Source organism: Xenopus tropicalis, chromosome 8 (assembly GCF_000004195.4).
Source record: "Xenopus tropicalis strain Nigerian chromosome 8, UCB_Xtro_10.0, whole genome shotgun sequence".
NCBI classification, from domain to species: domain Eukaryota; kingdom Metazoa; phylum Chordata; class Amphibia; order Anura; family Pipidae; genus Xenopus; species Xenopus tropicalis.
Window position 1 is genome coordinate 25577541 of NC_030684.2, and position 13688 is coordinate 25591228.

At 44.5% G+C, this 13688-nt stretch overlaps 1 protein-coding gene across 1 annotated transcript; it reads right to left on the bottom strand.

Moving 5' to 3' along the window:
- Positions 1 to 6448: 6448 nt before the first annotated feature.
- On the bottom strand, positions 6449 to 8617 carry slc10a3 (solute carrier family 10 member 3). The gene is given in 1 exon segment (NM_001078948.1): positions 6449 to 8617. A coding segment is annotated over 1 exon segment (1437 nt). The 5' UTR covers positions 8286 to 8617; the 3' UTR covers positions 6449 to 6848.
- Positions 8618 to 13688: the final 5071 nt, after the last annotated feature.

Below are 13688 nucleotides of genomic sequence, written 5' to 3' on the forward strand. Positions count from 1 at the left end.
AAGATGTCGAGAAAACCAGAGGGTGGAAGATGGGCAGGATTGAGGGGTGGGAAAATTAAGTATTTCAATTTACTGGCAAGCACATTGAAAAGGGTAACACTTTATCTAAGTGCCACCCTACCTGTGGTCTATAATCCTATAGTAGTTATACAGATTTAGTGTCATTGTATAGAGCAGCACCTAATTTACCATATATATATATACACAAAGCATATATCACACAGGATATGGAAAGTGCCACCATGCCACAAAACAAGGTACAGGTATCAGACCCCTTATCCAGAAACCCGTTATCCAGAAAGTTCTGAGTTACGGAAAGGCCATCTCCCACAGACTCCATTTTAATCAATTAATTCACATTTTTAAAAATGATTTTCTTTTTCTCTTTAGTAATAAAACAGTACCTTGTACTTGATCCCAACTAACATATAATTAATCCTTATTGGAGGCAAAACAATCCTACTGGGTTTAATTACTGTTTAAATAATGTATTTAGCAGACTTTAGGTAGGAGATCCGAATTACGGAAAGACCCTTTATCCATAAACCCCGAGGTCCCGAGCATTCTGGATAATGGGTCCCATTCCTGTATTACACAATCAGTAGGAAGTACACACACCTATACATTTCCACACAAATACCCCGTTCCCCTTATCACGCAAAGGTTGAAGTACCTTCATGGCAGCCAGCAGGTAGCAAAGAACGCCATGTATGAAAACTACAAAAGTCAGTGGCATTAAGGCTTTCCCCTTCCTGTTCCACCTTTTTCAGCTGAGTTTTGCCCCTCAGTGTCTGACAGAACAAGTTATGTGTGTAACTTAGTTGTAGTTGTGACTTGCTTCTGTTCATTATTGGTTCACACACAATAATACGAGTCCTTAAAATTGTACTGGCCATCTCCACTGAACTCTTTCCCCAAATGGAAATAATACTAAGAAGCAGTTTAGGTATTTCCATCTTGGCCACCAGTTACCAAAGTGCTTAGAATATGTCAAAAGGATATTATTTTCTAGGGCAAGCAAGCCTGTGGGCCTGCTGAAATGTGCAACCTACAGGCCTGGACTGGGATCCAAAATAGGCCCTGGCATTTTAAGTTGACAGAGGCCCAAACAGCCCAAAAAATGGTGACTGTCTAAGGCATCTTACAGCAGCCCCTCTGGCATTTGCCAGAATTCTCAGATTGCCAGGATGGGCCCGGTGCTTTTCTTTCACACCTACCTTTTTCTGTTTTTTTGCTGCTGTGCCCAGCACTGTTTTTGCCTTATTGCCATGGGTAGAAAAAAACTGCCCCTGGTAACTTATAAAACCAAAGTTATGTTTTTTTCTTTCAAAAATGTATCACTTTTAGGACATCACTAGTGTAGAAACTGGAGACAGCAAGCTCTGTCTGTGTTAACCTTCTCCAAGCCCTCAAGGAAACCAAGGGGAGTTATAAGGACGGACATAAATCTGGCACTGCCTCTGGTCATGCTCCTGGTCTCACTTCCAGATCCTTTTGTTTTTGAGATAATTTGGGAGCATTTTAGGATTTACAATAGCAGGGGTTAAGTTTAACTCAGATGCCGATTACAGGGAGTGGATGGCTGAGCTGGTACAAGTTGCAGAAGTACCTATGGAGCAGGGTGTGTGACTGCACCGGGGCCTGTTCCCTTGTAAGGCCTGCTGGAGGTCACTGGTGCAATGAAATAGATAAGATGCAATGCAGTTAGAAAAACAGGGGTGGGGTGGTGGGTTACAATGGGGATCCAGGCAGTATTAGACTGGGGTGTCCAGGGCCCACTGGGGCTATCACCTCAGGGACCCCCACCCCAGTTGCAAATTCCTCCACTGCTGCCATCCTTCACCACTCTACGTGCCTTTTACTTCCTGCTTGGGATGGTGAACAGGGCTTGGCCGGAGTGCCAAAGTTCCTGCCGCGGAGTGGGACAGGCTCGGTGGGGCCCACCAGGTGACCTGCAAGCTCAGCCGTGAGCTGAGTGGTGGCCCACCTGCAGTACTGGCTGTTACTGCAGGTGACTGAGTGTCCATTCATGACATCTCTGCGGTCATAACACTTTTGTGTTTGTTTGTTTTGGTAGTGCCGGGCAATGAACTCCGACACTACTAGGCCTCAGCACACAAGGCATCAGCTTTTCAGAATTTTCAGGGGTCATATGGATTTAAACCTTCTCATCCAATCAGCTGCAGTAACAGCCCAGTCTATTGATGTCAGTAATTTGCACCCAAACCCTTTGCTTACCCCACCAAGCATAGAAGTTGCACCTGAAATACTCAGGGACAAGTAACCCCTTTTCATTTCAGTCCAGGTTGGTATCTCTGCATTGGTTGCTGTCCACTTTCTCTGTAGCAGAGAAAACACTGCTTAGTGATTTGGCCTAGGGATCTGGTTTAGCAAGGCAGCTCTATACATATATAATGGGGACAGCACAGCAGTATCAGTGTCCCTTTAAAGTGAGTTGAGCTTTGTGGGGGATCTAGTGCATGATTTCTATAGCCACTGAGGTGCAAAGGCAATAGCACCAGTATTTAGAACAGCAAACAGGATCTACAGTATATGCACCCATGCTTTGCAATGTCACACACTGTTGCAGCACATTTGCACAAGCAAATATAAAGTAATAGAAGCGTCATGTCACATGTGCATGGGGCAGGGTGCGTGTGAACAGTTTGTTTGCTGGGGGCCAAGAGAAACTGCATTACGCCTCTGGTTGAAGTGTTAACCACTATAGCTGAAGTTACACCAAGGAAGTAAAATATTATGAACAGGGTGCTAATGTTAATGATGCCAATCAAAGGTTATGGACAGTGATGCGCAGCTACTATATGGGTAGGGTAAAATGACGGGTCCATAGTTTTTCAGCCTGCACATCTGCTAGACCAGTCACCCCTAAATACAGCTGAGTTGCATATATTTCAATACATTTAAATTAAGTTTTGGAATTATCAGGCAAGATGATTTACATTTCATTCTGGGAAATTCTGTTTTTGCTCAGTAAATACTGTACTGAATGCTCTGTATATTTGAACTCTGCGCCTTTCCCAGCAGATAAGGGCAATGTCAGGCAGAACATTGTTACTTATGTTTTGTCTCAAAGGTCTGTCGCCCGTGGTATCACAGATTTATCGGTGGGGGACAAATCTTACTGTGTGCCATTGCCCTTAGGGCTGTGCCAAATCTCCCTTGTCGCAGGTGACTAATCTCCCCGATATGACATCCCACCGGCAAGAATGTAAATCGCTGGTGGGATGGCATACGGGGCAGATTCTATTCCCTTTGTTGTAATTGTATCATTTTGCCCTTGGGCATTCAGTGGGCACATCAGTGGAGATCTTAAAAGTTCATGGCCAACTTTAATCAGTGACAAAATGCCTTTTTTACCCCATGGGTAATGCTGGCCACACACAGGCCAAAAAAAGCTGTCGACTGAGCTAGATTAGCTTGAGTAAGCAGCTTATCAGTGTATGTATGGGCCCCTCGGCAGGCCCTGCTCAATCAATATCTGCCTGAAATATTGGCAAGATTTTAACTGGGCAAGTCCTAAGATCTCATGGATGCGGACCTCTTGTGACAAGTTTTTGTATATTTGCATCTGGCTGAAAATCATCTTGATAACTATTATAAAGATTCAGTGGCCAAATGACCAGATCAGATGGGCCCAATCGGGCCCAGTGCTTGAGTGGCCAAATTGGACAAAGATCTGATTATTTGGCAACTTCACCAAACATGTTAAGGTCTTGGCCAGCTTTAAGCATAAAATCACTAAAAAAAAAAGTCCCTGTCTCCTTTTCTTGAATGAAAAAAAAGTAACACATGACACCAAACCTCCTCACCCAGTTATTTACTGAAAGGGCTTTCGGTCACGGCTGAAAATCACCAGCAGAGAATACGCCCCAAAGGATTCGGTTCAATGAAAAACTAAAAGAATCAGAGTCCTGAAAAAGAAAACGTTCTGGATGTGGGATTTGGTGCCTTCCCATAAAACTGGCCTACCATTGGCCAGTAAAATTCCCCTTTACTAATGCTAACTAATGCTAACCTGCTTAAATCTTATCTCAGATTAGTGCAAATGTTCTGTGCCACAAACTGTGAATGTAGAGGTTGGTACGTACATCTCAAAGGAGGAAGAAATGATTATGCAAAGGCAAACAGGTAGTCTGGAGGTTATTCACACCACCCCAACCCTACCTTGCCCCATATCACGCAGCCTGAGCAAAGCTTATATGATTCACGTGTGACAAACAAAAGGCGTTCCTGCCTCGGCACCCAGTCACTGAGCACAAAGATATCAACAGAAGTGGCACTGAGGTTAAAGAGATCGGTATTGGATCATGTTGGAAAATTTACAGAATACCAAGCATACAGCTTACATGAATTCCAACACAACACCCCAAGGCAATCACTGAGAACAACAAGCCGGGCTTTGCAGCAAAGCACAACGCTGCAAATATGTACCTGTCAATTTATGTTTGCCAAGAGACTATCAGGAATCTGTGCTGATAGATTACTTGAAGAGGTTTGCAAACCATGGGGTCTTTGTGGTAAGTCAAGTAGGGTTATTTGGTTGACTGACCCACAACAAACCAACCATTTGATCACATATACCATAAATAAGATGACTGCATCCATGGCCCTACTGGGTCAAGAACTAATGGCATTTCTAATCTGCCTGTTTGTCTCAGACTCTATGAGGTGAAGATTCCATGCTAATAAGCTACTGACTCTCCATTCTTTACTAAGGCTAATGCCAGAAGAGGCGTAGGGCGGATATTTTCGGCAAGCGGAAAAACGATTGCCGAAAATTCCCTCCCTACGCCTCCTACTTGTGCCTGCACCAGAAGCCCAGACAGCCCCCCACCAGCCCAATAAATAGTGACTGTCTATGGCATCTTACAGCAGCCCCTCTGGCATTTGCCAGAATCTACAGGTTGCCAGTCCAGGCCTTACCAGCACAACACTAACTTCCCCAGCAATGTGAGTGATCTAGAGGTCCCCTATGCTATTCACCTGATAATATCAATTGTATCCTAAGATACATGCCCAAGGCAAGCCCCCGACACCATGTTCCCCCTACTCTTCACAATAGCAGGACCAGAGGATGCAGAAGAGGTAAGTACCTCACTTTTTCACCCAAGGCACATGACTATTCTGCCTAGCCATAGTTCCTACCCAAGGTATGACACTGAGGCTGCAAGTGTAGTCTACTTTTCATTTATTCAATGCCAGTTGCTCACCAATGTCCAACAATGGAACACAGCACCTAGGTTTTCCTGAGAAATAACATGGGAAAAGGCATCAGCAAAAGGCACTGTGTCAACCTGGTTACAGGGATGTATCTATATACAGGCACCTGAGGGCCTGTGCCTAGGGCAGCAGCGATATGGGGGCAGCCCTCGAGTGCCTATATAATCGATGATTTAAAAAAATTAAAACCCTCCACAACTTCCCAAGGCATTCCCAAGTGACGTCACTTCTGCAATGTAGGGGCAAAGTTAGGTACAGAGCCTATAGTGGCACCGGACCTAATTACAGCACTGCCTAGGTTCCGATACACGGAGCAGATTTTGGGGCAAAAATGCATAGTTGCGCATGTCCAAGCCAAATTTACTCTGTGTGTATCAACCTTTCTCCCCTGCTTTAATCCGCAGACAGAGAATCAGCCCTATGTGGCTATAGCCTTAGCTTTGCTTAAATCCCAACAGAAAGTCTGAAGTGATTATTTAGTCTGGATACAACTTCCAGATGGAAAAATAATTCACATTTCCACATTTGAATAGTGATGATTTAGGGAGGAAGCATCATTTGTTTCAAAACAATTTTTTTAATCAATATAATTGCTGCAATAGGAACACTAATACTGTTTGGGGAGTGTTTTAGCTGTTGCAGTCAGTATTGCCCCCCCATGGGAACTGTTCCAAAGGGCTTTTCCATACCTACAATTAAAGTGCAGAAAAAAATATATTCCACTGACTAATATAAAGTGATTGCAATATGGTGACAAATGACAATAAAGGAGAAGTTAAACTTTGTTTTAATTTCATTTTAATTTACCAGAATCTTTTATTTCCCCATACAATATAAAACGCCCCTATAAAAATAGCTGTATTCCCCTCAGTGCAAGCTTACTGATCACAGGACTTTGGCTTCAGGTATTATGAATGGAATGGCTAAAGTAACAGGCATAAACGCTTTCTGTAATACGAGTCGAATGACTTAAGTACAAGCCATGGATTGCCGTTAAACAATTCCTGTAAATCTGAGACCCCGCGGGAGAGCACAGACCTGCTCTGATGCATCATCTTATTTTACAGTATTAAAACACAGGGGATGCTGAACACAATGTCTTATTATTATTATTGGTAACCACCACATCCCTGGAGTAACAGTGACAAAGGGAACAAGTAAAACAAGAAATAACTTAAAGAGGAAGTTAATCTTTAAATTTCTTTTCTTTTTTGTATTTCTCTAAAGTTACATTTTGAATGCTACCTGGTTTCTAGGGTCGGTGACCCCTCAAGCAGTTCTACGGTTCTTGGGAGAGCTGCAGGACAGAAAATGTGAAATAATTCTATTGCATAAGTTATGGTTGTCTTAGAAAGTCTACATAAAGCAAAATGTTAACTGAAAGGTGAAGTTCCCCTATAAAAACAAAACAAAATGGAGTATGGTGTAAACATTCACAATTTTTCCTAAGAATGTAATGGGATCATTTAAGACTGCCCTAATATCCTTACAAACTTTAATTTAAATGTTCAACCAATATGGGGAATAAAGACACCCTGATAGTAAATAAATTATATGCAGCATTGAGATTACTGCTTCAAAGCAGGTTGCGCTTTGTCTGTACTCCATTAGTGGCAATCTCTACATTTTCCATAGACAAAGTGCAAAAGAACAATTAATAACATTTCTGAAGTCCCGCTGAGGGCCACTAGGAATGGCGCTTGTGAGGAAAGATCGGCTTCGGCTCGATGAAGAGAAAGCTGGAGAACAGCCAGGGCCAGCAGGCTGTTCTGCACCCCAACTTCTATGCTGACTGTCCTACGTTGGGCGACGGGCAAGCGAAGACAAGTGGCCATAAGGTACCCAACCAGCAAGCCCATTAATGGAACACTTATCCCCGCTACAATCAATATAGGGGGCACTTGACTGAGAAGAGAAGAACCCATTTGGTAGGCCATATATAGGCCTCCGACCATCAGCAGGACACTAAAAGGCTTGATAACAAGGAGAAGGAGCCGAGACACCTTTGGAAAACGCCACTTTATCACCATGCCAGTCGAGATTGGAATTGCAATGAAAAGCAGAGTGCCGACAATCTTCAGGAAAGGAATGTGAAGCGTCTGATGCACACCAAGAAAATGTCCATAAACAGATGAGGAGAGGGGCATTAAACCCACTGCCACCACCGTAGAAATTAATGTCATTGATATAGCTAAGGTAACATCACCACCCAGTATAAGGCTATAAAGATAACCTCCACCACCACCTGGAGAGGAACATGTAACAACAAGCCCAAATGCTAGAGGCTGGGAGAGACCTAGAAGAAGAGAGAGAATGTATGCATACAAGGGCATCAACACAAACTGTCCTACAATGCCGAGGATTACAGGGTGGGGCTGTTGTCTCAGGCCCTTTAACACTTCCACGTCCACTTTGCATCCAAAGGCACACTTGTTGATAAGCAGGAGGGGCAGCAGAGCAAAAAGGAGAGGACTCTCTGAGAAATGACTGGCTGCAGAGCCCACATACTCTGGACCATCGTTTGGGACAACGTTTATGGCAAAATCCTTTCTTTCCTCCAGTTGGGATCCAAGCAGCTTCAGCTGCAGATGAAGGGGGGCTGTGCCAGGCATCCCAGAGTATATGTGTGCTAAGAAGTATCCAGGCAACCCTCCCGTCCCACGACTCACATTCAAGACTTTAAGCACTGAGGTGTCCAGCGAGAGCACAGTGAGATCCGAGTTACGAGCTGCAGATCCAGAGCTGATCACAATGACGCCCTGTCTGTGCTCTGGAAAGTCAAACTGCAAACAGCATCCATCCCCTATCTGCAAGAAGCCGGGGGTTGAGGCAGTGGGAGGGGAATGATCCAAGGACTTGGAGATAGGCGGCGTGGGTGTGGTGGATACAGTGGATGCTTTTAAGAACTGGTCAGAGCTTGGGGCCACAGTGAGGGAGTCGGAGAGTTGCACTGAGCCATTTTGAGTTCCCAATAAGATATGAGGCAATGAGACACACAGCTCAGTCCTCAGGAGCAGAAAAAGGAAAGCAAAGAGTTTGTGCATTTTACAGGGAATGGGCAGAAAGATTAGAAGCGAGTCTGGCAGCGGGCTGCATGGTATCCTTGGAATTCACTCTGCTAATGGCACACCAGGGCAGGCTCTAGCACAGATCCCACAAGCCCTGTTGTCTTTGTGGCTAGCAGAGCCTATTCCTACGCTGCTGTACCTCAGGAGGGACTGTCAGGCTCTAAACAGCCAGGGCTGAGATTTCTTCAGATTCCTTCAGTAGTGGCCATCTCCCATAATCCCATCAGGCTCAAATCAGCACGACAGGGGTGTTACTCCTTCCTACTGTCTCACAAAGCCGTAGTCACTTTCTCCGGCTGTCACTGTTCTCCTGTGTCAAGCGCTCTCGGCTCTCTGTCTCTCTCTGGAGCTTTTGTTCGCCCAGGCTGTCATACTGTCAAACGCTGCCCCGCCTCTCCCCACTCACGCACTTACTCTTCCCTCTTGCTTTCCCCATTATCACGTGACACCAGCCGCGCCAACCCCCACACAGCGGCTTCCCCCGGCACTTCCGCGTTCCAGCTAGCTGAGCCGCAAGAAAAAACCGGAAGTTGCTGTTCCGGCGCGCAGGTTGAAAGACAAAAACCCATAAAAAAAGGTTGTCTAAGTGGTTAATTAGTCAGTCAGAATTAAGCAATGGTCTGCTTTTATTATTATGATTTAATCAAAGTATATTCATGTTTTTCATTGGGAACAGGGCGTTTTCTGTCTCTTGAAATAGTTGTCCTGGAATTTTACCACATTTGTTTTTGTTTCTTTAATTATAATCAAGCCTTTTTTTTATTTGGACTTCACTGGCCCATCTACATTCCTGCAGCCACATGACTGGCTTCCTCCTTTGTTACACCAATGTTAAAAGGAAAGGCCCAGGACAAGGAATCTTTGAAAGGAAATATTGGCCCTAAAATTCCTATTCTTGGAATTCCATTGATTTGTGTTTGTCACCTGGCTTAGCAGGGCCGGCCTTAGGCCAATTGGAACCAGTCGGGCCCCGCACCAGCGGAATAAGCACATAAGGCTAATGCCACACGAAGCATATGGAGCATATTTTTGGCAAGCTGAAAACCGCTTGCTGAGAATACGCTTCATAAGCGTAAAAATGCTCCTATCTGTGCCTGCTTCCCGAAAGAATTGAATATGCTCGGATGCAGGCATATGTAGCAGATATCCACCGAAAATGCAAAGCCTTGCGGATATCGGCTATGTGTGCCTGCATCCGAGCGTACTCAATTCTTTTGGGTGCAGGCACAGGTAGGAGCATTTTTAAGCGTATTCTCCATACACTACATGTGGCATTAGCCTAAAGCTGTCCAGCCCACCCTGAACAATGATTGCCTGATAATGCTGCTATGTGTTCTGGGACAGTAAACACAAAGTGGGCACTGCATTCATACTGCTACCCCAGGGTAACCTTTTATACTTGTGAGCCACATTTAAATGGGAAAAGTGTTGGAGAGCAACACAAGCATGAAAAGTTCCTGGGGGTGCCAATAAGAGCTATAAGTGACTACTTACAATCACTCAGATTGTAAGCTCTACGGGGCAGGGACCTCCTTCCTACTGTGTCTCATACCACATGGCACTTATATATATATATATATATATATATACATATATGTATTTATTTATTATATCACTCGTCCTCCCTGTGTGTAATTTTGTATTCTGTAAGATTGTACAGCGCTGCGTACCCTTGTGGCGCTTTATAAATAAAGTTTACATACATACATACATACATACATACTTAATAGCCCCTATGTGGACTGGCAGCCTACAGAAGGCTCTGTTTGGTATTATACCTGGTTGTTATACAACCCAAACTTGCCTCCAAGGCAGAAATTCAAAAATAAGCACCTACTTTGAGGGCCAGTGGGGCCCCACCATTTAATAAGATCGCCACTGGGGCTTAGGAATGGCACCTGGCTAATTATGGGTCTGGCCAATAAAAATGATGCTTCATGCCAACGTTATTAATAGGGGGAAAAAATATGTATATCAAATAAATATGGCAACCCTACCTGGGCTGCTTAACCTGTATAATACCAGCCAAGGCTTGGCCCAGTACTACTAATCCATTGGCAGTGTATTGGCAGGTTAATTTATAATTCCAAGTTGTCCCACCCCTGTTCTGGTTCAGTGCCCTCTTCCAGCTTTGACTGTATACCCTGGAGTCTCTGTAACCCTGCCAGTGGTGTAACTAGTGTGAGCTGGGCCCCCCACAAAAAAATCTTTGGAGGGGCCCGGCGCACAGCGATTGCTACCCGCTGGTGTCTGCCTCCCCGATTCCACCCACCCCTCCTCAGCCACTCTCCTACTTGGAAGAACCCCCAGATCCCCGCAACCGGTGCTTCCACTGAACCCTGCCCTACACACCATATCGAAGGCTGCCACCTAGACAGTAAAAGGATTTTTTTTTGTACTTGACAAGTACAATGAGCGCCCAAGGCAAGCACCTTACCTTAGGATGTACAACTTGATAACATTATCAATAAAAGTTTTTCACCCAGTGAGTAGTAGTAGTAGTAGTTTTATTACACATTAGCACACATTCCAACTGTGGTTTCTCATTTATGGGCAGAACCCTGTACCTGTATATATTTTATTGATCCTTATCTGTATTGGGGAGGGGGTGTCTATCCAGCCATTGATCCCAGACCTTATGGAATTTGCTTGGGCTGCCTCTTTTGAGATATATCAGTTGTTCCAGCTTGCAAGTCTCCGCCAAAGAGTTTTCCCAACTATGGATATCTGGGGGGACTGTGCTTTTCCACTGTTGTGTTATAAGCTTTTTAGCTAGAAAAAGTGCTTCACTGGTAAGTATACGATGGTACTGGTTAGTGACAGCTTTGCTAAGAATATTTAGCAGACAGACCTTTGGGGTCCTAGGGAGGGTAATCTGTATCGTTATATCGAGCTCATCTAGGATGGCGGACCAGTATGATTTGAGGTGGGCACATTCCCATAGCATATGTATCAACGTGCCCTTCTCAATATTGCACCTCGTGCAGGTGTCTGGTATGGCTGGATAGATGGAGTGTAACCTGGTTGGGGTATAGTATGCTCTATGTATAGTTGAATCATGCGGAGCCTGTAGCATACAGAGACTGTTTGGTGCGACTCCTGGGCTTCTTGCCATTCATCATCTAGTATTATTCCAGTCTCCATTTCCCACCTATTACGTAGGTTTTCTAGTGGTTTTGCTCTGCTTTCTTGGAGAAGTAGTGCATATAAGATAGAAATTAACCCTTTAGTAGAAGGTCTGTTGATATGGGATAGCAACCGGTTCTTGCATATTACTATTGGCTCTTTTTTATGGGCCGACTGCAGAGCTTTTTTAATTCTGTTGTATTGCAACCATTGGTTATTTGATATATCCCAGTTTTGTCTGAGTGTTCTAAAGGATACAATGGCATTGTCTTCCCACACATCACCAATAGTTTCTATTCCCTTATCAAGCCATAGTTTCATATGTCCCGTACCTGTCAGGGTTGGGTACTTTGGGTTAAACCAAATGGGGGTACGTGGGTCAACCCCCTTGTCCTGGACCAATCTACCTCTTTACATCATGACACTGCCTCTTACTTACTGCCTCTTACTTACTGCCTCTTACTTACTGCCTCTTACTTACTGCCTCTTACTTACTGCCTCTTACTTACTGCCTCTTACTTACTGCCTCTTACTTACTGCCTCTTACTTACTGCCTCTTACTTACTGCCTCTTACTTACTGCCTCTTACTTACTGCCTCTTACTTACTGCCTCTTACTTACTGCCTCTTACTTACTGCCTCTTACTTACTGCCTCTTAAACTTTGGTGACCATACACTGATTAGACCCTAACTACAGACTGGTTTCTCCCATATTGGAGCCCATCAGGGCTTTGAGTTCAGCAGGAACGTTGTTTCACAAAAAAAACCAAAACATTTTAAGTGTCCTAAAACACAGTATACCACAGGACCGCCTTGCAACTGGTGCTGCAAAATTAATCCTGAATCCCAAGGGTCAAACAGATTTGGGCCCACATAGGGGTGGGTTGCAGGCCCAGTGACTGTTAGTGACAAGGTCGCTCCTTGCTTGCAACCTTTCCAGTTGACATCATTACAGTGGGGGGGGGCACTCAGTGTAGGTTCTCAACCTCAGCTTGTGTTGAGACCAGGCTAAGAAGGGTGGGTAGTGTTGCTCCCTGGCTTGTAAAAATGATGCTTGATGTTTTATAGAGAAGAAAGAGAAAAATATAGAAAGGCCATTTCAGTACTAGTGACATATTCTCTCTAGAAAATGTGAGAACTTTTTTTTTCTTTTGCACACAGGGTTGTCACTTACCCACATGCAGAACAAATACACAACTTGCATGGCAAATAATGCAGATACAAGCTGCAGGCTGCATCTACTTGAAAAAAACATTTAGCTAGTGGATTTTATGTGCATGCAGATTTCAAGGGGTTACATTGCAACCTTCTACTCAAGGAGAATCTATCAAAATAGACCCTGGCATTTCAAGTACACAGAGGCCCAAAACCAGCCCAAGAAATAATGAGGGTCTATGGCATCTTACAGCAGCAGCCCATTTGCCAGAACTCAGATTGCCAGTCTGGACATGGGCCAAATACCCTAAAGGCCGAAAACCTGAGTTTGATATCAGTACAGAGAGCCATATATACACCCAACACTCTAGGAAAGCATGCAGAACATGGAGCTATTGTTTGACTACAACTCCCAACACCCTGCACAGGTGAAACACAGCTGGTGATGATCTCTAGGGATGCTTTGTGTTTAGAAGCTGTACCCTTCTGCCGAGACAGGGTAAATGGCAGCTGCCATATGGCCAGGAATATATTAATGGGCTCTGGAATCCCAAGTGGGTTTGTATACCAGTGGTTATTAAAAAAACAAAAAAAAAAACCCAACAGGGAGCAGTCTGGAACTGTAATGATTGAAATGTGAAACCTACTGGCCCCACTGTGTAAGGCTATTCCCTACAGAACACTGCTGGTACCTGACTGTATAGCAGCTACATGCTTTGCTTTGTAAACAACGGCCTGGCTTCTTATTTGTCTTACTCCTCATACACATAACCAAGGTAATAGTGTAACCAGGTATGGACTGGGATTCAAAATAGGCCCTGGTATTTCAAGTACACAGAGATTCAAACATCCCCACCAGCCCAATAAATAGTGACTGTCTATGGCATCTTACAGCAGCCCCTCTGGCCCTCTGACTGTAAGCTCCAATGGGGCAGGGACTGATGTGAATGAAGAGCAATCATAATACTGCTTAATAGACCGGCACTATGTAAATTAGCAGCATCAGGCTGGGTGTCTAAGGCCCACTGGGGCTCCTGCCCCAGGGCCCCTCACACCCGCTCAAGGGCCCCTGCCTCCTGCTCACCCAACCAGCCAGCC